At 40.1% G+C, this 25,615-nt stretch overlaps 1 protein-coding gene across 1 annotated transcript in view; it reads right to left on the reverse strand.

The window, feature by feature from the left end:
• The window catches only part of CD44 (CD44 molecule (IN blood group)), a 53,979-nt gene extending 28,772 nt beyond the window's left edge, over positions 1-25,207 (reverse strand). Inside the window, 6 exon segments of the mRNA XM_064715243.1 lie at positions 28-123; positions 993-1,232; positions 1,867-1,938; positions 3,331-3,467; positions 6,694-6,859; positions 25,042-25,207. Coding sequence (XP_064571313.1) covers positions 28-123; positions 993-1,232; positions 1,867-1,938; positions 3,331-3,467; positions 6,694-6,859; positions 25,042-25,108 — 778 coding nt within the window. The 5' untranslated portion in view covers positions 25,109-25,207.
• Between the last annotated feature and the right edge of the window lie 408 nt (positions 25,208-25,615).

Genomic DNA, 25,615 nt, shown 5'->3' on the forward strand with positions numbered 1-25,615 from the left:
GTTGTTATTATGAAACATAAATCTTACTAGTACTTGCAGGATACTGCCCGTCATCTTTGTCATGGAAATCACCAGCCGTTGTCCCAAAAAAGGTATCAGGTGATACAGATGGAAATTCATCACCTGTATTGTGATGGATAAATCATTACTATTTCATAAGCTCAGTTACAATAGAGTACTCACAAGTACTTCAACTATTCCACCCTGCAAGCTCCATTCCTTCATGTACTGGTCCAAGAGAGAAGAAAGATGCAGACCCCACACAAGCTTATCTCACTAACACAGTAAGGATATTACCCAAACAGATCGTTTGAAGAGAATGTATTACAGTGACAATGAACATTCTGGCAATGATCTATTTATGTGCTACAAGATCTCATTATAGCTGTAGGACATGAGGACAGGACTCTAGAGCAATGAGTGAAGTTATTCATATTCCCCTCTGCTGAGATATATTCCGAGGTTTAGTCCAAAAATCTAGACTATGCATGCAGAGATGGTAACAGTTGTAACAGCAACCAACAGAAATACACTGCACACACCTTGGGGAATGTGGGGAATGTTTCTGATCCTAGTTCCTTAGCTAGACAGTCTTAGGATTTACCTTTAATGGTGCTAGCTACATGTCAAAACAAGCATAACATGCCGTGAGTACACCACCAGTGAAAAGTAATTTTATAATCCTAATGTTCTTGCTTTTTTTTTAATTAATTTCAGTATGTAGTCAGGATAGTAATGCAAAATACTGCTATCCTTCACTGGTAATTTATTAGTGATTTGATAAAAAACCTGTAGTCACACAGTAAGCTTTACTGTTCTTAGAGGATGACTTATATCTGTATCCCTGACATTCAACGGGAGCGATTCTTTCAGACCTCTGATAATTTCAGTCACACAAGCAACATAAAAGATTAAATAAAGTAAGTAGAAAAGAACATGGCATTTGTATTTGACAGGGCCCCATGAAATTAGTCTCAACCTACTGTCCTTACCATAGATTCCAGGAAATTCCTTTTCACCTCCTCCAGAAGAGTGACCTGGGAACTGTGAGACTGGAGTAGGACTTCCATAATACGAGGGGCTGGACCTGCTGATGGAGGCATCCATGGCAGTTGTCTCATGAGTTGATCCACTACCTGCATTTTCATCATCCACCCCTGAGGTGGAGGACTCTCCAGCAGTGTGACGTGTGCCATCCGCGTTGAAGCTGGAGCCATCCGCGTTGTCAATGACTGCAGAAATGGAATTAAACGGAATTTGTGTCAAGGAGATACACAGCCATAATAAAGAATAGTGCCTATGGATTAATACCAGTTCACCTGGTTTTAGCCTCCTATCTAACCTAGATAATACATCACTAAAATATGTCTAATGCATATATGCTAATTTATATGTTTTTTGCATTTGTAGGCCTGAATTGCATCACTTATTTTTTTCAAACACCTTGATTTTAACATAATGTCTTGGCATTTGTAAAGTCAATCAGATTTTAGAGTTGGAAGAAATAATTTATTATGAGCCTTTTTTCCGCTTCCAGCAGCTTTTCTAACAAACAGTTCAAATCAGATGTATGAAGGCTGCAGTCTTAAGCAAATTCCTTTACCTCAAAGGGATGTTGGCAGCTCGGAGGTACCAAAAAATGTCAAATACCTATACAAAAAATGTTTGGTATCCTGAAAAAAGCCAAACTTCATAGGCTTTAGGGGAAGACAAGTGACTAGTTGCTTTAATTTCTACTGAACATCTCTTAACTTCTTTTTCTTACGTTCGGCTTGGCTTTTTTAATATTAGTGATTGTTTATGTAAGATAAGATAACCAGCTACTAAAAACTGAGCAAGTGCATGTCTTTCTAATCAGTACAGTACCTATTTCATCCTGGTTGCTGAGTAAGGAAGTATCTATTTTTACAACTGGCTCACATGTTTTTTCCTCTGTTTCTGTGAAAGAAGGAAAATAGAAAGTATTAATTAAAAAAAATGGATTAAAAAATCACATGTATACCCAAGTCAATTGTACATAATGACAAAACATCAGCTTCAGATGAGGAGGACTGGAAGCAAATTTCCAAACAAATGCTATTCACTGATGTGCCACCTTCCCAGGTGGGGCACTTTGAGATTGTTCCGTCAGCTAACAATGAGATTCCCCATTTCCATAACCATTCCAGAAAATGTCTGCAATCAGTGCCAGTTAAACCAGCCTTATGACACAGTTTCAACGCAGTCAGACCCACTGTCACTGTGGCAGTGGCAACTCTAATGTTTTTAGCCGGCAAGGCCCCGTCCCTCCCTGGAGGGCTCAGCAGAAGCAGTGTGTGCCCCGCTCTGGTGAGCACTGCCGGCCCCTGTGGGCTGAAGTGCCCCACCTGGGGACGGTGTATGAGCTACCTGCTCACACTGCTGGTAGGGAATAATACTTGGGAGGAGTTATAAAGATCTGGAGGGGATGGACATCACCATTGTAGTACTCTGTGAGTGATAGACAATAGCAATTCACATGATACTACACCAATGCAGAGATTTTTAATTATATCACTACCAAGAACAAAATAAAAAAATATCACTGCATTCAAATAATCTATGAACTTTTCCTACAATTTTCTGTAAGAACTCTCTGCTTCCACTACAAATGTCACAATCTACTGAAATTCAAGATCCTGGAAGTTATTTTAGATTTTATTTTCAAACAGTGTTTTCAGCATCTGTCACAGACTATATACACTTTCCTAATAATTTGCTATAATATCTCCAACTATTGAAAAGTCCAAAAGCTTAGATGAAAGCGGTCTGCTGCTGACACACGTTGCTGTCCAGCTGCCTCATGTCTAGATGGAGATTTGAGTGAGCAAATACTGAATGAATCTGCCAACAGGAGAGCAGAAGCTCTGTTCATGGGCCTGGGATGGGCACTGCAGACCTCGGAGCTGCTGCAGGTGGCAGCCACCCCAAAAACACAAAAACTGCTCCTGGCTGTAAAGCTCACGTCTGCATGAACAGAAGAGCTAAGTGCCAGGCTGACAGCAGTTGTGTCTTTCAGAATCACTGCTGCCCTGGTTCACTTCACTAAGCCATTATCATGATCTGTTCTGAAGCTGCAAAGTTTGTCCCAAGGCCAGAAAAGTGATTTAGTTCCAAATACCCTGAAAACAAAATGGTCATTGCTGAAATTACAGATTCACTTCTAGAGGCTGACAAAATGTATTTCTTCTCAGCTGAAAACCAGGCTATGTTTATTATATAAACCCTCATCCCAGTACCTTAAATAGGAGATTACATATGTTATTTTTAGTTAATCTGTTTCTAAAATGCATCATAAAATCATCTGCTTACCTGTTGCATTGTAACAGTATGCATCATACCGAGCAGTTGCATTTGCTGAAAGTTTGTAAATGCCAGTGTTATTTGCTGCACAAAGATGATAGGGATTGATCCGTGGGATAACAACATACCCCACCACAAAACCATACCTGTGAACAACAGAGGTAAATAAACCATATTACTTACTATAGCAGACATCACCTCAAATATTAAGAAGCTACAAAGAAACTATTATTTTTTAAAGGCTCATGCATTTATTCATATTGTTTTGCTTTTTTGTTCCTTTTTCATTTGAATGTTCCTTTCTCACATGCAGCTATATCAGTCTCCCATCACTCAACATCATTTTGTGTTTAATTTCTAGACTTAAACACGTTGAAATTAAATATGCATCTTATTGGCTAGCTAGGGTGACCAGTTCCAGAGCAAGGGAGTGAACGTGAGGGAAATTAAATATACATCTTATTGGCTAGCTAGGGTGACCAGTTCCAGAGCAAGGGAGTGAACGTGAGGGAGGTGAGTGCACTTTTTGTTCAGTGTTAATTTGTATTACCTGACACTAAATTCCCGTTCTTTAGGGATTCACATTTTCATTGCCTTGACATAACACACCGAAACATTTCACACAGCAATGTTGAGGGCTCAATTTATGGTACTTGAGCAAGTTTAAAGAATTATTGCAATCCACATCATTATCTGCAAAAACTGATGGCCTAGTAAAATATTCAAATACAAGAATCATTCATCTACAAATTCTTACTGTATCTTTCAGCTGAACAGTGTGATTATTGTGCACAGAGCTCACATAATTCAGTGAAGACTGTGATTACGTAAGGTACAACACATTGTTATTGTTTTGCAATCCTGTAACACCTGACTGATTCCAATGTATTTAACTGGAGATGTGATAGAATGGTAACAAGAACTGAAGTTTGGTTTGGGTTTTGCTTTACTTCTTGAGAGGAATGATTTATCAAGAAGGAGCAAATGTCACAGCTTTGCAATTTTTTATCTAGGAACATCATTTGAGTTTCATGTCTAATGTGCAGATACCTGCAATTCTGAAACTCTTGTAGGTGGAATTATAAATTGCTTTACTCATACTCCCATCTAAGCTTACAACGCTGACACTTTACAAACCAATATTGACCTACTTGTGTTATGCTCTGTTGATTCATCTTATTCACACACATTTGGATGGTTATATACAGCATATTTTCCCTCTCCTACTCACATTTAATAAGAGTTAAAGCTTACTGACAAGGATTACTTCTAGCACAGGATCAACAAATGAATGCAATAGGGTGGGAGGGTTGGCCAGAAGGAAGGGAGGAAGAAATCCTATCTACATGGCTTGCATGTCCAAATCCGTCCTCTGGTAAAATGTGAATTAGGGAATTGTAACATTAATTAAAAATTACAGCTTCCCCCTGGGGGAAAAAAAAAATCTTTCTTCTTCTTTCAATTGCCTTCATACTTTAGCTTTAGAAAATGCTTTTCATAGTTTAGAATACTCCTAATTGCTTGCATAGAAATCTCTACCCCTATGCATTATTTAGGATTTGATCTTTAAATATTGTGTAGTGCTGGGCAATTCAGAATGTTGTGTATGTTCATGTGCTAATGTCTGAAAAGATCATGCCTACTGCATTATGAGGGACTTCCCCTCAGAGTAAAGAACTCTTTCTAGTCTTTACATGGTGCAATTTTAAATTACATTTCCACTTCTAATGGAAGAATCCCCTAAGAATTCTCTCTTTACATAGTCCACCACCACAATACTTGTGAAATGAACATGCCAGAACAGGAAATAGTTGCAAGCAGCATTGATGTCAGTACTATTTCTCATGGTACCAGAGTGAAAGTCTTAAAATTTTGGAGACATGCCCACTGAATTTTTCTGTGCCAGTTAGAAGATAAATTAAATTTCTCCATGCTTGCTGTTTAAGTTAGACTGCAATAAAGTTGAAAATTTGCTGACATTTACTTAAACTCCATAATGGTGTGCCACCATGAATCTCCTGGGCTGCAGTGATCATGCAGTGGTGGAGTCTGAAGTCCTGAGAGAAATGGGCAAGGAGAACAGTGAAATCAAACTCCTGAATTTTAGGGAAGTAAACTTCCAGCACTTCAAGGAGGTAGTCAATAGGCCATCCTGGGAAACTGCCCTCAGGGACAAGAACAGAGGTGGTCTTCAAGGATTCCTTCCAATAAAGTGCAAGAGCTCTTGATACCAGTGTAAGAAATCAGGAAACCAAGCCAAGGGACCAGCACAGCTGTTTTGGGACTAAGGCACAGGAAGGAAATGCACAGGCAGTGGAAGCAGTGCACCAATACCAGCTGGGGTATAAACACACTGGGAGCAGCCTGGCCAGAAAAACCTGGGGGTACTGCTGGATGAGAGGCTGGGCACGAGCCAGCAGTGTCTGCTTGCAGCCCAGAGAGCCAAACTCATCCTGGGCTGTGTCCCAAGCAGCGTGGGCAGCAGATCAAGGGGGGCATTCCCCCTCTCTACTCTGAGACCCCCCTGAAGTGCTGTGTCCAGCTCTGGGGTCCCCAGGACAAGAAGGACATGGACCTATTGGAGTTCAGAGGAGCGCCATGAAGTTGATTACAGGGATGAAGGCACCTCAGCTATAAGGAAACACTGAGAAGATTGCAATTGTTCAGCCTCACATACTTTTATTCACTTAATTTTTTTTAATTAAAGGTTTTCTGCAACTTCTAGTCCCTTGGTCTAGTTACTTTTTGAGAAACTGGGGAGTCTGCATCATCCACATTTGTTGCTCTATACATCATTAATTACAGCAGATAATTAGGTCACTTGACAACGTGGTTTTGGGATTTTTAATAATTACTGTAGCTGTCATGTGAAACATCTCCATTCACAGATTACAAGAATGAAGTAGTACTGTGGCCATTTTTTCAGTGGGATGTCAAGAGCTGACCCCTCACAGTACCACCTGCTGCTCGTTACTGTTCCTTGGCAAGACTGAGTTCCCTTCACTGCATTCACCATCCTCAGCCTTTGACCTCAAATTAGGTCCTTCCTTCCCACATACTTATCTTACCAATTGTTCAGTGACACACTAGAATATGAACATCTTCCTAACTAGCTGATTATACGGTCAGTCTTTTGTTACCTTTATATTTTATATGTGTGAGGTTGTGATTTCTTTAAAAAAATAAATGGCAAAAAACTATGGCATCAAGGACTTACTTATTACTGGACTCAGAGCAAACATGCACATGCACAAAGATGTTTTTTTCATTATAGAATATAACTTATTTAGCTAATCATAACACCTACAGTAAGTCAAATGTAATTACTACGCTAGTGGTGTCATGATATACTATGTCTTCAAGTTTCTTTACCTGCAAGTTTCAAATCCAAGCTCATGAGCTTTCTTCAGCTGCTCTAGTGTTGCCAAGGTACTGTTGAGAGCTCTGCAGAGTTCAACTGCTTCAGATCGTGTGAGACTGTAGCGACCATTTTTTTCAACATGAAAAACTCCTCCATATCTGCAACTTACATTGAATTCTGTTATCAAAAGAAAAGAAAAAAAATGTTAAAAATGTATACCTAATGCTTCACTGAGACCTGGAAATTAATTTTTTCAAGTATAATGCTTTCAAAGCAAACCCACAAGTAATAGCTACCAATTCATTCAAAAAAGCACTGCCACTTTCAATCACCTTTTTCATACTTTCCCTCTTTGGGCTGAGCCAAATCTTCAGCCTTCCCAAAACCAGCAATACAACATGTTTTTGTAGGGTATCTAGGACAATTAACATGCCATTAACACTAATGTGCAGAAGAAAGGGTTAATAATAATAATAATAATAATAGTAATATCAATACAAATAAGAATAATCACATGCATAGAGAGAAATGGGGAAACAACAGGACACTTCAAAGCAATGTGAATTAATTTTGCTTCTGTCCCACCTTTCCCTCAAGAGAAAAAAAGCAGTGGCAACTCCAAACTAGAATGACAACTGCAAAGCACACTTCATAGGAGTAGCTATTATTTCCAGTGCAAAGAGGAGCATGACTCATTCTTATCTTAATTTTAATGGAAGTTCCATGTGAAAGGAAGGGAAAAATAGACCAGTCTTCTCCAATATTAAAAGGGTGTGTCCTTACTGTCTATTTGAAAAAAAAAGATGATATAGGAAAACTGTTTTTCTAAAAGACACAAGACGCAATTCATGCACATTTGCATTGACACATTATAAATAATGAGCAACTTTCTTAATGTGATTTTTGCTTGACAGTTTATTTTGTTCCACAGCATAAATGTGAAAGAAAATGATAATATCCAAGGCATGCACTCTTTCTTTAATTACTTTTGTCCATTCATAAATTGATGTTATTCTGTGTACAAGGTATCTACTCAGTGTAAACCTCAAGGAACTTTCCTTTCCATAGCTCACAGGAAACACTGAAGGAGATAAAATGCAAGAGATAAGATGCAGGCTGGGTGATGCATGAGAGGCCAACCACTATTCACAGCATAGGTAGGAGTCCAACAGTATTGATGCTTGCTTGTCCAAAGAAGCTCAAAAGCTGTGCATCCAATCTTGAATGCTTGCACCATAAGCAACAGAATTAATCATTATTGTTACTTGGATAGCCTTCCCACAAAATGAATGGAAAAAACCCTCTTTTCCAACAATTCCACCTTCCCCAATATTGGCTGACAAAAAAAAATAATTTAGACAAAATCAATTAGTATTTCAGAGCTGTTTAACAGTCTTGTTAATTACAGTTCTTTGTATTTTTATTATTTTGTTGTCACATGTCATTAAAAAACATATGGCCCTTCTGCCACTCCTTGACTACTGCTAGGATGGAGCTGCTCTCACATCTGCCATGCCAGTGACTTCTACTTTGGCTCCAAATATTTCATATTCAAAGCCTGATAGTGTCCTGGACGTTGTCCAGGCAGTACCTGTATTAAGCACCTATTAAATTACCTAGACAAGAAAAAAGGTTTCTCTTTACTTTTCCCTTCTTGATTCTCTCTTCCTAAAACACACTCTGTGAGGCCCAAGACTTAATGTTAAATATGGGGATAAGATCACAAAGCTGTACTTGATTACTTAGACGTAACAAGCTCAGAGATTTTGGAGATAAATTTTCTTGGAGCATCAACATCTTTTCTGATAATTTTAGGCTAATTTCTAAAAAGCTTTCCGTGTGAAAGCAGATACCACATACACTTGCTTTGGCTTCCATTTGATTGCAGTTAATCCTAGATTCACTGAATTATAAAGTGAAGTTTGCTTTTGTTTAGAGAGAGTTGATTTAGCTATCATCAAACCTCAGCCCACTCCTGGCTTTTAACACAACAATTTTTGCTCTATTACCACTCTGAGATTCACTCATACTCAGAATTCTGCTTAGAGAGTCAATTACTTAGAGTTCTGCTGCTCAAAAAAGTAGGCTTACTCACACAGATAGGCTTAATGGAACGACACATGGGCTGCATGCCTGCACGTGTGTACGTTTTCCATGGAAATGCTGAGCCTGAGCAGACCCTGCACCCCAGGACGCTGCTGGGGGTACCAGGCTGGCTGCACGTGTGCTGCCCAGCTGCAGGAGAACGCCCAGCCACGCTCCCAGGAAGCCTTGCCTGCGCAGCATGGGAGATCACGTGGGTGTCCAGGAAACCCCAGGCAAAAATGTGGCAATCCAGTTCTCAAAACTGGGTTTGAGGCCATCCAATTCGTTGGCACTGTGTCCTACAGTAATGCTGAGACAGCATCTCTGTCTTCACTTTGATGATATCTTCTACGCCTACTATTCCAAAAGTACCACTGCTGTAGCAGAGACACTCTGTTCATGAAGAGCTGAGTATGGAAAAAGGACCAAAGCAGTACCCAAAATTCACACAGAATTTCATAGTCTAAGCAAATTGTGTAGATTCAGCATCTACTCTTTGAAGGCAGTGATTACCACATTTTATAAATGAGCTATCAGGGAACACAGCATTTTTACTGTATAGGCTCAGATTTTAACGTTCACACAATGGGGAGGGACCCTTAACTGAGTTAACAAAAAAATTCTAATCACACCAATAAATACCATACCAAAAACAAATTATGGGATCTAAACTAAATTAATACCTTCATTTTTTTTTCCCATGCTCAGGCTTACAGAGTAATTTTGAATTAAGGAAGAAACACAACTGAAATTTAAATCAAAACACATATTTCACCTTTTCCCATAGGGCAAGAAGGCCAAATCCATTAATTTTATATTGATGTTACTTAGCTGGCTGTAACACACTTATGCAAAAGATGGATTTTTATTGTGTTCCAAGAGCCAAGGCAATGTAAAATTCATTCCACGTGACCGACTACTGCTGATCCTTTTAACATTTTTGAATCTTCAAAGGGGCTGACTCAGAGTGGACTCACAGTGAAATCACCAACAGCACGCTAACTTTCCCTCCTTCCTCCTCCTAGAGCTGTCTGGCTTTGGGGACTGACAGGACACAATCCTTCCTTTTTTCCTTCATTCACATGATTTGCTAGAGCTGTTTAATAATAGCCCTTGAAGAAGGCAAACGGTACGAAAAACATCTGAATTTTCATAATCATCAATCTCACTCAGACCATGAGATTGGGTGACACAACCCAAAGCCATGAAGTGCTTCTGTCTGTGCTGAGCTTTATAAGCATGGAAAGCATTAACTTCCGCATTTCTCCCCATCCTTGCTGGGATTTCTGGTGCCCTCTCTCAAGCAGCTGCACGCAAACCTTTCTCTGCTATCCTCATTCACACATCTAAACCAGATTCAATCAATACTTGTCAGCCAAAATCACTAACTTTGGTTCCCCAGACAATTTGCTAGCTAGAGCCCACTGGTGGGGTGGAATCACCTCACACAGACTAAAGAGCATTGTCCTGTCAGAGAAGTGTGAGTTACACCCTGATAATTAATAGGAGAGGCTTGTTAGAAACTGTCACTGTAAGAAACCAGGTGCAATTTCCACTTCCACCCTGATTCTGCAACCCTTATGTATAATGAGTAACACTGACTCACACTAACTCTTCCCACTGGAATTAATTTTCCATGAAGATTTTTGGTATACTGTATGGATGCCTCATGCTCTACTCCCCAGTTTTCATTGTTTTCAAGACACCACCTGGGGGTTTCATTCTCAAACTGTCTTTTTTTGGAGGGAAAGAAAACAAAAAAGCAGCAGATCTTTTAGCAGCTGCAGAGATACATCAAAGTAAGACAAGAGGAAGATGTGCGAACACCCTGCCTGCTGGAGCGAAAGCAGTGTAAGACCTGTACGTGCTAACAGACTTCTTGGTAAAACCGCACGCTGAACTGCATGGCAACCAGGAAATGTTAGGGGGATGTTTTGGTGGGGATTTTCCTTTTCAGTTTGTGGTTCAAGATGACTGATAGCTCACCAGGATGTGCTAAACTGCAGCTGACAAAAGGGACAGAACTAGAGGTTCGACAGCGCATATAGTTTTCATTCTCTTTGTTTTAATAGATATAGGATTTACATTTACTGTAAGAACTATGTTCTATATTTATTAAACTGATTTCTAGCTCTAGGCAGATGTACATGTGTAATTGTTTCCTTATAATCACAGATTATTGAATTTTGTACTGACACTTCTGAACAGGAACCACCACCAGCTTAGCACTGATACCTGCACTATGAATATTATCGCCTGCTTTAAAAGCATGCCAGCAATGAAGCAGCAAAAACTAACATACTGGAAACAGATTCAAATATATTTAAAAGAAAATCCTAGTCATTACTATTCCTCTTCAAGCAAATCTATGAATTGGGCCACATGAGTGCTAAAATCTGAGGAGATCCGGACAATTCAGATCTTGTCTCTCAGTTCAGACCTATCTCTAGTTATGCCTGGTTTTCTAATTGTTTCTCAAGAAAACTACTTTATGGCTAAATAAGAATGAAATTTCATATGGGATGGATTCATAAAACATTTCAGGATCCAAAACATTTTGTCAATGTATATATTACATAAGTCTGATTACTGCCATTTTGACATCTGCGAGAACTTAAAATGTACAAAAACTATTATTCAGTGATTACTTAATATACTACAACACACATGGGCCTGGAAAGCATTATCTGCTGAGTATCTACCTTTTTTTCAGTCTATTAGTAAAAAAGTTCACTCAAGCAACTTGCAGCCCAGGCAACTGTAACAGGATACAGAGGCTTTTACCTTTATGTCAGAAGTTGGACTGAAGCCCAAGGCAGTGATGAAAACCACTGGATAGCTGTTTGTTAGGTTATGTGAAATGATTCATTAATCCCAGCCACACTCACTAATAGACACGTGTCGACATCATTAAAACACACCTATACTTGAAACCCTCGGGGCTTGATGAGGAAAGGAAAACTGTGCTGGGAAAATAGGACTCAAAACTGGGATGACTACACACTGATCAAAATTCAGAAGTCAAATTTGCAAGATCCATGTGAATGAAGCCAGCAGTCCTTTACCATCCCAACACAAAAGTGCCAAGGATCAAGCCACACATATCATCATTAAGTGTGGCTGGTTCTGTGTTCCTCCAGTTATGATATTCTGGTTCTGCCAACCAATATTCTCCAAAGAAAGCAAAGAAACAAATCTAGAAATAGACCACTTGCACCATAAGCCAGGATTCTCCAAATAGTGACAGTGAAAGTCTTCACAAATTCTTGGGAGTTAATCGATGAAATACTTTCCTTGGAGTATTGCCAAGCTGTGAAACCCACAATGATTTATAGGAAATACATTTCTAGATTTAGTGGCAATAAACCTTATTTTTAGTTTTCAAGTTATCCCTTGTGGATACTTAAATAAAGCAAAATAAGGAATTTGTTTTCCAGTATGAAATTACCCTTAATTCTGAAATTAAAATAATTCATTTGCACAAAATAAAATAAAATCACTTAAGAAAGTTAGGTTTAAATGTTTACATGGCTGCAATACATGTAGATGGTTTAAGGAACCCAGACAAAAGTTTTCCTCAGGGATCCTTTAAAATGTCATATTTTCATTTCAGTTTGGCATAGAAAAATGTTCTAAGCCTTGAAAATTGTAATGGGACAGAAAAACGCCACATAATTATATCCATAATGGATATGTGATATTCAGGGAGGGAAAAATTCTCTGCATAAATGGCTTTTTAAAGACAGCAATGTCCAGGAAAACAGTTTAAAAGGAATTTACCTGCATGTTTGCAAGGCATTCCTGCTATAAATAGAGACAACGTATTCTTAGTAGCTGGGTGTGGTGACAAGAAAGTGAAGATGACTCTCCATAGATCCAAAGGTGTAAGTAAAGTCAGAACTTTCTTTGAAGTTGTGCCCAAGCTGTTCCTACTACCCAGTTATATTTGGATACCTAGTAATTCAGTCTAGAAAAGCAAATAAGAGTGTAGCTTTCTCACTTTCCTGTGTGCTGTTAACTGCATGAAAAGCCATGAGACAGCCATGCTAACCTTGAGGTCCAAGTGGGCTGATGCAGATCTCTGCAGTGAAAAAGAAATGTGGCTGGACGTATGCACAGGGGCCAGAGTGGGATACAGTGCTGTGGGAGGTTCTCCTTTCTCCAAGAAAAATTAGCAAGTATTCCTTGCATTTCTGTCTTCTGGAAGTGCACACCGGAAATGGGATGCGAGACAAAGCTCAAGCTGCTGGCTTTCTTCTAAATTGTTGCTCCTAATGAATCTGCCTATGGATCATGCAGTCACTGTCTCTGCATCTGTCTGCTGATGGACAAAAATCTCCAGTCTCTTAACTGACAGCTCTCTTGGCTACTGCTTTAAAACAATGGGTGTGGGGGTAGTGCTATTAATAAATCAAGCCTTCACAGAGTCACTCAAAATGCAAGTAAGTACAAGAAATATGCCTCAGTCCTCAGCAGTTGCTGTAGGAAGAAAAGAATCTGCTAATGCATCTTCCAATCATACTTTATCTGCGTGGCAACTGTTGCTCTGGTAAACATCCTGAGTGAGCCGATACGGTGTCATCACTTATGATAAACCTCCTTGCTGCTGACACTAATATTAGTCTTTTTGTAATAGTCTCACCCAATAGGGAGCTGAAAGTTTTCAGACTCCAGCAGGACGTGGTACAGCTGCACAGCACCTCGGGGGAAAAGTTGCAGGCAGTGATATCATAGTCTGCAATTAGTTATCTGATATGCCCCCCTCGAAATGATGCAAACATAATCAACATCACCGATACCAGGAGAGCTCCAGGCTGTACAGTGAGCAGTCTAACCCCAAAGGATGAGTAACAAGGGCTGTGAGGAGAATCAGTTGGGATCAGTTCCATGCAACCCAGGTGAAGAAACACATGAAACAAAGCTGGAGAATAATAGCTGGAGTCTGATTTTCACTGTTAGACCGATTTAGTTATTTGGGATAAAAGCAGTTGACACACACACAGAGGCTCAGCGGACAGATCCTCAGTCTGGAGCCCAAAGGACCTTACTCCTATTCACTGCTCTGTCACTTGTCCAATCAAAGAAAGGAACCTCGGTAATCTTTTCAAAACCTCTGAAAGCCAGCCAGTTAAAGATAACATTACTCTGATAGACATACCAAAGAAAGGAAGGCTGCTCAGAATATGCCCCACAGTGTAAGAATGACCTGTAAAAGTCAAAGTTCTTATGCAAGCTTCTGATGATGGAAGAGACTATTTTCACATCCACTACCCCCCTTGTTTTTCCCCTAATACAAGAATGACAGGGATCCCATAGTCTGTAATCAGATTGCCTAGGCCAGCAGGCAACTTCTCCTGGAATTTTTGGTGGCAAAATATTTCCATTTAATGGAGAGTTTGTGGGTCTATCCACGCATTTACTAGGGTTTCAAGAATCTTGAGATTTATACTGAAAATGCTGACAAGCAAGTAACTTTCCCAAGATGTATGCAGGTTATTCATACACTAAGCTACATGAGCAGTTAAATTTATTTAATAATTCTTATTATTAAAGAAATTCTTATAGTTTTAGTTATGAATATTTTTGAACTGGTTTCATAAAAAAGGCACATTTAATAACTAGAGTTTGCAATAAGCATTAAGATGTACACAATGCTATTGCTATCACAAATATGGTGGGAATAGTGATATTTTTCCTATTAAAAAAAAAGTTTATTTAAATTTAATAATTCATGACAGGCAGTGAAGATTCTCTTGCTTGAGGGAAGAATGGGAAGGAAGCACTGGCAGTGGGGCCTTGATATTCTGTGACTTCAAATACTACATTAAATCCTACATATATTTAGGCAGTGGAGATACATAAAGGCAATACACTTTTGCATGCATGGAATCATCCTCAAACAGTGAAGCATCATTGTTTCCCAAAGACATTACTAATTAATAAAGCACCACAATATTTTTCCTCTCACCAAGGACATTACTTGAAGCAAAACTCATCAAGAACACTAGACAAAGCATCCATCCAGGACATAAAAGTACAGGCTAGGAGAAAAACTCACTGAGAGCAGTCCTGATGAGAAAAACTTGGGATTTGTCATGGATGAAAAGCTGGACACGAGCCATCTGTGTGTGCTCCCAGCCCAAAAAGCCAACAGCATCCTGAGCTGCATCCAAGGGAACGTGGCCAGCAGGGCAAAGAAGTGATTCTTTCCCTCTACTCTGCCCTAGTAAAACTCCACCTGGAGTGCTGCATCCAGCTCTGGAGTCCCCAGCATAAGGAAATGGACCTTTCAGAGCAAGTCCAGATGAGGGTCATGAAAATGACTGGAGGGCTGGAGCACATCTGCTACAAAGAGAGGCTGAGAGAGCTGGGACTCTTCAACCTAGAGAAGAGAAGGCACTGAGGAGGCTTCACTATGGCCTTGCAGTACTTGAAGGGTTTTTTTAAAAAGAGGGATAATTTTTGTACAGGCAGATGGCAATAGAACAAGGGGGAATAGTTTTAAACTAGAAGAGAAAAGATTCAGATTTGATGTTAGGAACAAGTTCCTTATTGTGAGGGTAGGAGGCACTGGAACATGCTGCCCAGAGAAGCTCCACCCCTGGGAGCATTCAAGACCAGGTTAGATGGAGCCCTGAGGGTGGCATCTCTGCCCATGGCAGGGGTTGGAAGGAGGTAATCCCTAAAGTCCTTTCCAACCCAAGCCATACTGTGATTCTGTGATGTCTTAGGAACAGCAGAAGTAGGTGATGCAGTGAGAAACCACTTTTCCAGGTCATTTGCTACCAATCACTGTGCATAGATCCTCTTGTCTTCCTTGAACAGCCCAAAAACATGTCTTAGAAACACCTTGCTATAACAAACTGCTGAATGATCTGACTCATAAAACTACTTTCTCTGGAAGGGTGGGAGACATCGGGCTATTTCCCAATATAGAAATCAATTCAAGATACCAAAACCAGTAAGTTAAAAAGTAAAAGATAAATTTCAATTAGTCATGTTGCCATGACTATCACTGTAGATATATTTGTATCACATCAGGGGTGGAAAAAAGGTGTCAATACATTGCCTTGCAATTGCTGTGAGTCAACACTGATGTGATTGTGACTGTGTTGATAAAATGGCATGACTTGACCACTATGAGTAACAAAATCAGACAGAAGACTTATACTATTAAGAAATTCAGTGTAGGTCTACAAAAAAGGGGTTGTGCTGATGCCTTGAGAGGTTACCTAGAGCAGAGAGGCTAGACAGTATTAAAGGAACTAAGTAGGTATTTATTAAAAGGCCTTCAAAGGATACACCTTGGGCACTACAAGAGCCCATTCGTGGGTACACCCAAGATAGACAATGGGTCATGAGTTTTTGCACTTTTATAGGTTTTGGTCCATTTACATATTGGAGTTAATCGTCCAATTACTGCTTCAGGTTATGAAGTTCCATCCTCCCTGACTGCTCTCCTCAGTTCACTGCTGTTTATGCTTTTGGGGCCAGAAGCTGTAATGGTGTCCTTGGCTCTCCTTGGAAAACAGATTATTTTGTCTGACAAAACTGTCAGGAGAACTTGCTAACACTTCATATGAAGTTCAGAGTTATACAGTAATGCAGTACAGAATCTCCAAAACATGAAAGCTAAAACTTAAGGCATCAGTATGGGTGTTTCAAAAATTAGGAAAATACTTACTCTTACTCATAAGGGGTATTTTCTCACACATAGTGCTCGGCAGAAGGAAGGATTGCACAACCAGACTCAGTGATGGATTGCCAAACAGTAACTGAAGAGAGTTTCCTATTTTTAAGGTAACAGTTTTCAGAGAATGCTCTGGTCCTCTGTGTTCTTGTTCACTTCCTATCCAGTAGAATAATATTTGCACAAGACCGTTTTTCTTACAACTAATCATAATGCTTCTTTCATCTGAAATCGCCCTGTATGTGAAATGATAGCTGTTTTCTGAAACTGAGGCAAGAGAGGCACTGATCTTGTTGATGGGACAAGGGGCTGGAGCTTTGGAGATGTTCTATTACAGCTATATTTCTGTCTCTCTGTCGTCCTGCCTGTGAGGTAGGGATAAAAACACTGACTTCCCATGGCCTACAAAAATCACAAATCAGTATTTTCTGCAGGCAGCATGTTTGTCATTTCACTTCTTTCTCATTAGTTGGGAATACTATTTCTCTGTTAAATACTACTATACCTAGACTTCAAATTCAAAGTTCTAGGGTAATTTAAATACATCCAGCCTGACTCCAGCTCTGCTGAAGGTGTTGATGAAATCCACCAGATAAGGTAACTCCCTCTTGACCAAATGTTGTAATATTTACGTAAACTCTGCGCAATGGAAGGAAAAAAAAAAGAACTAAATTTCAACAGAGACACCATCTACTTCCGAAGTGATATGGAATACATCTCAGACATGTGCTGGTGTTGAAATGTTTGAATATTTAAGGTACTGTAGGACATACTGAGGAGAGACCACTTGTTTTTGTTACTAATGTCTACCTTGAGTTTTGAAGATGTGGATGTGTATCAAGTAAACATTAGCAATAAATACGTTTGTAGGTTATTAACAAATATAAACCTTGCTGGGCTCAAGACTTTCAGAGCTGTGGCTATGTTTTAAGGGGCTTGTGATAACACAGAAGCAATTGAAGCAAATAACATTGTTAATACTTTATTTTGAAGGGTAGCCTAGTCAGGCACAGAGAGCTTTTTTAAGTTTTTCCTCCTTTTCTCAGCAAAAGAAGTTAATTAAAGAGTTTATTCATTTGCAAAAATTTTGGATAAAAATTCTACTGTTCTTTAAGGGCACTGTAGAAACATCTTACCAGTCTTGCACTATTCTTTATGCAATATATTATTTATACTGCACCAATGTACAATAGGTAGGGTCTCCACTGACATATATATAAGTAATAGGAGTTGTTACGAAATATAAAAGAAGAAGAAAAATTATCTCCAGCTCCAGAAAGAAACACAAAATACTTGTTATATGTACTACCTAAATTAAAATAAGCTCCCATCAAAGCATTACCAGAAAGCAAATTCAGATTTAGTCATTGGTCTTAACAATCTCCTACTCACAGAATATGTCTCCTCCTAGAAAACTGGACAACTGGGCTTTTTCTAATCCACATAAACCCACAGAGACAAATAACACTGTCTAGTGTGTATGCCTAGAGATGCCCTTCAAAATCACCTGAAAAACTGTGCTGATCTTACTCTTTCGTGATGCTCTAAGATTGCCCCAGCTTTGCTGTTTAAAAAAAAAACCCAGATATTGCTGTTCTCTGTCCAGTGTGAGCACAAACAATATCACTACGGGATTATGTGTGAGACTTGGCAGATCAAGAGTATGTTGAGAAAATAAAACGAAACTTCTGTAATCTCTTCCCACCTAAAAAGCATCCAGGAAATTAAGCCATAAGAATAAAAGGAGAAAAAAAAGAAACAAAATAGAATAGAACTGATCTTGCAGAAATATCACAAGACACAAAAATCATCATAGACACTTTTAGAAGCGCTCTGTAATATTTTATACCACAACAGGGAGCAAATGGATCCAGGGTTTTACTGAGGCAAGCCACAAATGCAGGAAAGAAACTTTTCTCTAGGCAGTCACCATGGGAATGTGTCTCACATGCTCAAAATGTCTGGCAGTTACTGGTTTTAATACAAGAATTGTCAAGGGGAAAAATGCTTCTCTAAAACCTTAGCTGTGCCCACTCAGTGGTGAACTGGAACCACCGAGTATCTCTTCTCAGTAGGCCATAAAATGATTTGGCCACACTGTGGAAAAGAGGAATTTAAAAGTTTAGAGCTCAATACCCAGTTTCAAGGAGGACATTTTTATTTTCTGTGCTAGGAGAGACTGTGCTCCTCACAAGACAAAGTTTACTCTGACTACTGCAATGGAAGAGTGGTATTTTGTTAATACCAATCTTCCAAAGTCACTGCACACTCCAGCCCTACAGCCTTTCCCAGAGCATCAAGTTTAAGCAGGAATACCTCCAAAATCTCAATAGGACAGTTTATATTTATCACTAGGAAGTATTGCTTCAAACACGAGCAAAACTTGACTAAATTTAAGACACTATTCTTCAGCTAAGTATTAAACAAGTTTTCAAATTCTCAAACCTAAAGAAGCGTTCATTCTGACAGCAGGGCAAAAGATGTAAGTCAATTCTCACTCGGCAAACAGCTTCAAACATCACTAATCATAAAAAAATAAGCATGGAATAAGAATTCTTTAAGGAAACTCTACTTTGCATTTGCTGTTGTCTAACAGGAAACAATTGCTATTGAACTCTAAAAAGCTGCCAGTCCTCAGTGCATATATAGATAGCAAACACACAAGTAAACAGGATAAAACTGTCAGAGCAATAGAGTTTTATCTGATTTTTACAGCACCGCTACTGGTGAAATTGATTAAAACAAAATATGTATTATTTCACTTCCATGTTCTAAGGGTTCCTACATGTCAAATTCATATATAAACAACATACAGGAACAGAGAACAAAGCCCTACATTCATAAATATGAAGACTCATTAGCAAAAGAAGCTTTTTTTTCTACATTTACACACCTGTGTAAATGAGGGAAAAGGGAAAGGATGTGTAAATAATGAAGGACACCTAATCAAGCAGGAGGAGGAAAAATAAGGAAGTGAGTGAAAGATGCGTTCAGGCCGCACCCTCAGTGTCTCCATTATGAATGGATCACGTTTCTTTATAATTGGCAAACGCTACTTTCCCTTGAACCTGCCTGGTTAACTACTCCATCTTCCTTGTGCAGAAGCTTTGTGCAGAGCACCAGGACGGAGCTGGGAAGACCTGGCTGTCCTTAGCAGTGACATACTGCGTCACTCCCTCACCTCCTCATTCCGAGATAGGGACACTGTCTCAGAGATGCGAGCTGGCCGATGGCAAAGAGCAGGTAAAGCTGCCATGAGAGCCAGCCCTGCTGCTCGGCTGAGCTGCGGCATTTGCACGCTGCAGGAGGAGCACAGGCAGCCTGCTCGGCCCGGTGTGTGTGGGCATGTGGGCTCAGAGCTTGGCCTGCATGCAGCCACAGCCTCGCTGCCCTGGCACGCACCACCCATCCCTCGCCGATACAACTCCCAAGCCGTGCTCCCAAGGAGAGGCTGCCAGCTCCAGATGCTGCTCAGCTTCTACACCCCACTTTGGCCATGTGGGCATGTGGGCTCAGAGCTTGGCCTGCACGCAGCCGCAGCCTCGCTGCCCTGGCACGCAACACCCATCCCTCGCCGATACAACTCCCAAGCCGTGCTACCAAGGAGAGGCTGCCAGCTCCAGGTGCTGCCCAGCTTTTACACCCCAGTTTGGCCAGCAGCCTGCTTGCTGCCTGGGCACTGCCCCACATCTGCTCACAGGGGTCTGCGTGCCCACAGAACGTCCACTGAGCTCCAGTTAACCTCTCACTTCTCTATGGGAAATCTGCAAGGAACTATTCATTACAGCTACCCACACACACCACACCCTGCTTCTTTACAGACACCTATCCATTAACAAAAATAACAATAAAAAAGCCCCCTAGGGAAATGTACTTCTGAGAACCTGTTTTGCTAACATGCTGTCACTGTGAGACATACATAATTAACAAAAGCTATGCCATGGCAGGTTTTTTTTACTATTACACATTCTGTCAGAGGCAGCATCTTATTTACGAAAGCAGGTATTTGGTAAAGCATTAATGGTGAAGTTGAGGGTTGCAGGCTAATGCCCTTTTCCTAGGCAGCTGACAGTATGTACCCTGGCAATCTCTTTTACAACCCTCTCACACTGCTTTTGGAACAGTATCATTAGCAGAGAGATGAAGTTTTAACACAGCTGCTGCATGTCTGGCATTTTTTTTTTTTAAGACACAACACAGTCTCTTAAGAGTTTCCAGCTACTAAACTATATCAATCAACAGCAGAAAAGAGAAAAAAAAAAAGTGAAGCAAAGTATATTTCAAACTCCAAATGTAAACAGAATTTGGGTCTTCTCTGCAATTTTTACTTTGAATTAGCATGCCCTGCTTATGCTTTCATGCTTTTAACGGATAAAACTGTAGATTATTCTCCAGCTCCTTTTAGGGTTTTTTGGGTTTTTTTCTTGTTTGGGGTTTCACAATATGAGAATTGAAGGTTATTGTACCAAAATAAGACAGATGCATTATATAAAGTTGCCAGTGTTGTCATGTAGAGGAACTGGAAAGTCCCAAAGCCATTGCTTACAAAAGAAAGTTCAATTATGTTCCTAATTGAAAGCACAGACTCAAAAAATGACTGCAGGTTTCGTTAGGCAGGAAACAGTCACGGAGGTTTGAACTTTAAATCGCAATTAGCTGAACTTTCTGTCTGACTGGAAAGATTCTCCAAGGAAAACCCCTCTTTTCCTCAGCTGCCACTTCACATTTCTGCCTGCAGACTCATTCATAGCATGAGCAGCTCTGCTGTCCTTGGGCGGGGGCAGCTCCGGCAGCCGCGCAAGGGAGGGAAATCACAGCCAGCTGCTACTGATATTGCTGCCGAGCACTGGGGGAGGAAATGATAAACACACAGCACCGACACAGCCCTCTCTGCCACTGCTATTAGCAGCACCCAGCATGGCCACTGATAATTACAGTGTCTGATAGCTTTGAAATTATTATTGCCTCTCTGGGAGGGAGAGATGGCTGTCTGTTAAGAGATGATGGACTCCTGGAAAATGACCAGCAGCTACACCAAACTGGCTTCCCGCCCACAGTTGTGGATAACACACACAGAATGGTCCAAACCACCAGGTTTATCACACAGAAACCCTGACAGGTAAAGGCAAAGGACAAACTAGACTGTGGATGTGTTCTGCTTTCTAGCAAGTTGGAAGCTTCCATTTCTCTATTTTAAGAATTCAGTTTAATGCTGACAAATTGAATCATCATGCTCCCAGATGCCAGCTGATTCTAAAATATGGCGTGTTTTGGACACCATTAATTGTTCCAATGCAATGTTGCATTGTTTTCAAAGCAGGCAAGATTATTGTGATGGGTCGTGTTTGTTTCACAATTATCCTCTCTGTGAAGTTATATTTCACAAGTAACTATGTACATTTAGCCTTGGTCCTGGAAAACCCAACTTTATAGGCGAGTTTTGCAGAACTCCTTCCCTTGCTCTCTCACATAGTATTCTCTTTAAAATAAAAGACCAAACAGTGATATATGAAGGGGAGAATTATCGTCTTCCATATTGACTGTATTTTCAAACACTCACCCCTTAGTTCTGGAACAAAAATGTGATGCAAGAAGACCAGAAAGCAGATGGAGAAGCCTTTTGACAGCATTTGGAACATCAAAAACTTTTAAATTCCTTAACTGATTTACCCTCTTCTTATAAAGGAACTCTACATTGGTTTATCTCTGCTTCTGTACAATGTGTTTTGCTACCAGTCAACTAAATTCAGAACTAGTACTATCAAATATTATCACATCTTTTCAACAGGTATTTAGGAGTAATGAGCTCATGATTCTCTCTGGTGTTTATCTGTCTATCAGCATGTCGTGATGTCTCCAACTCCTGGCACATTCTTGATACAGTCAAACCTCATGCCTGTTCAGGTGATAGATGAATAACTGCAATATTCACACTATCTTCAATTCAAGCCTATAAAAGTCATGGGAACTCTTCAGGAAAGAAAGATACATCACATATGGATGAACATTTTGTTTAACCTTGGCTAGGGCTACCAGTGGTTTTAAAAGCATTTACTTTAAAAAGTTTTTCCTCAATTGTACAATGCTATCTGTCCTCATTAAGCCTTTCTCTGACTTCCTATTTTCAAGGTAAAGGCTCTTCATTGTGGAGAACACCAGTACCTAAAGAATCTTCAAGCATTTCTCCAAAGACTGCAAAACAATCCCCCGCCATGCTTTCTTGGCTCTGTGTGTGCCAGTGTTTCCAGGACAGCTCCAGAACCCTTCCACTAAACAATGATGGAAAGTTCAAGTGAACTCTTAATAAAGTCTAGTTACTTTGCAGCTTTGGGAAACTGCCAAGATACACACTGTAAGGACTGAGCGAAAATAATCTAGCACAAAGAGCTTCTTCAAACTGCTTTATTTACAAATTTACAGGATAGATATGCAAACCAAGGGCCAGGCAGGTCTCTTCCTTTGTGACTAACCAGGAGCTGCAGGAGCCCTGTCTCAGAGCCTTACTTTGGAATGGGCTCTGGAAACCTCTCCAGTGCTAACAGGCAAGCTCCTTCCTCCCACAGGCAGACTCATTCTGCCTCCTTCCATTTCATCCTTACCACTACTACTTCTCTTCCAGTTTCTTCCAAGTTTGGGGGTCAAAATTCTAGGACTTGCTTTGTGTTAATCAAGGAAAACTTTGAGAAAAACATTTCTACAAGTACATGATGCTTGCAGGAGAAAATCTGCTCAGAACACATCATTAACCAAGATGACAGCATCTATATCCTCCAGGATCCAGACTCCTTAGACAAGTGATGTCAACACCAAGAGTGAGAAACTCATCAGTGACAATATAGACAAAACACCACAGAAATCAGGATGAGTAAGTTTTTCAGCTTTCTCTGTATCTCATTTTTCCTTCTGAAATCACATTATGAGTAATTCCAGGTTCTCTTTAATTCCATAAAATTCTGTACTAAAAGAATTAAAATTCCAGTTCAGGAGTTTCCCAACAGCAATAGACATCAGTCTATGATACACAGCAAAATCACTGGTTAAAAATAGAAAACAACACCATCAACTGCTGTTTTGAAATCATTACTGACTACAAAGTCATGCTGGAATGTACTAGATACCAATTCAAATATACTGTAGCTATATTCTAATACCTTCCTAAGCCAGTAAAGAAACTTCCCTGGAGGGCATATGTGAAGTTTGACACACTTTTGGTAACTATGCCGAGGGCTCAATAATGGGGCTTTCTGTCTCACTGTGAAAACACATCACTCCCAGAGGCAGGGCAGACCCTGCTCTCTAGGACACTCCAGGCAGCTCATAGGAGTCAAAATCAGTCGAGCAGTTATAATATTTATATAGTGCACAGACGTGGACTGCCAAGGATTTAACACATCTTAGACATCCCTTATTTGCCTACAGTAGCCCTATCCTTTCTCTTAAGGCTTTGTCTATATACCTGATCTTAGCCAGAGCATTTAGGTACAATGGCAGAGGATTTTAGACAGAAAAGCTACGAGACTGCTTCAGCTATCACAGAAGCACTGGGAACTTGTTCCCCCTGACACACCCATTCCCAGCCTGGCAGAGCTGCAACCATTAACAGAAGTATCCCCTGCTGCTCAAGCAAATGAGACACATATTTACTATACACACAGCCCTTGGGTGACAATGGCCATGAAAAATGCATTTTGTTCGACTCTGGAACTGATGAGTACAAAAACAATATAGAAGCACAACTGTTATCCCTAACCACAAAATGCCTCGAGGCAGTTGCAGCCACAGTGAGAGTCTGCTAAAAGTATGATCATTCCCCTAAAACATGGTTGAGCCTCCACCATGTAAAGTTTCAAAAGCTTTTTTTATTCACTTCGGACATAAATTACTTTTTTTCCTGTGTATTAACCTTAGATTTTTAAATACAAATATTTGAAGCAGATAACCAAGCTGCAGGAAGGTAAGTGATACACAACTGAACTTTGGCACTTCTAACCCCCTTTGTTCCAAAAGCTCATCAGTCAGCCCCAGAGAGACCTTACAAAGTCAGAAGGAAGCATCCTGGGCATAAAAGCTCTCCAAATTTCAGCAGAGATCCCTGCAGTTTTTCTCCTGCTCAGCAAGGCTGTGCCCAAATGCAGTTTGTTTCAGCTGTTGGTTCAGCTGATGTAAACTCCAGAGTGCAGCTGTAAGCTGGGGGGGCTCACCCCCTTCCTTCCACCCCCTTTTCGCTGCAATCCGGAGGGGAGCAGGGAGAACAAACTGCGTTTGGAACAGCAGTCACATTGTCGAACTGAGCTTCACCAGAGACATTCTGAATTCCCTAATATACTTCTGTTCTTGTTTAAACTTCATTCTTTAATGTTCTGCAATTCACTTTTTACAGACTTGGAATTGCCCTTTACAAGCAATACACAGCTTTCCGTGACTGTACAGACCAGCACAAATGAGATTACACTTCTGAAACATCTCTGATAACACTTGAAAAATAAAAGTTGCAAGAAAGCTGTTCACTGGTCTAGCAGAAGCACACTTGCTGTCTGAAGCAATAACTAACAATCATAAGCATTTTCATTCATAAAAATCTTACCTGTTTCTGCTAGACAGAGCTTCAGCAAACATAATCCAAAAACTGTCCATAAGGAGAAGCTGGCCATTGTTTTCTTGGAACTGTTTTGCAAAATCCAGAGATCCTTGGAAGCTGCAGCAAGAAGAACAGCCCCGACGCTTGTTAAGCCTGCAGTCAATGAGTCTGAAGTTTGCTGCACTTTTTATTCTGATTCAAAGGAACTGAAGTAATGACATAACTGGGAGGGGAAAGCTCCATCAAAAGTCACACCCATATTGCAACAAAAGTTACCCAGCAGCAGAAGAAGGGGGAGTGGAAGGAGAGCTAGGACTGACTAAGCAGGCACACTTGAGTTTTAAAGAGCCACTAAACCTTCTCTTCTTACACTAGTCTAGTCAAAAGTTATACTTAGTGTGCTTTAGGAAAAATTGTGTAATCTCTCCTGAGTTCTCTCAGAAATGCACTGTTTGTTATAAGCTTTTCATCCTGCATTTTAAAATCTCTTCATTATTGCAAACCAAGTGAACATAAAGGCACTAGAGTTTCTAAAACCTGTTAAAGCATCTATAACAGCCTAGATATTTCCAAAAAATAT

Source organism: Zonotrichia leucophrys, chromosome 5 (genome assembly GCF_028769735.1).
Source record: "Zonotrichia leucophrys gambelii isolate GWCS_2022_RI chromosome 5, RI_Zleu_2.0, whole genome shotgun sequence".
Lineage (NCBI taxonomy): Eukaryota > Metazoa > Chordata > Aves > Passeriformes > Passerellidae > Zonotrichia > Zonotrichia leucophrys.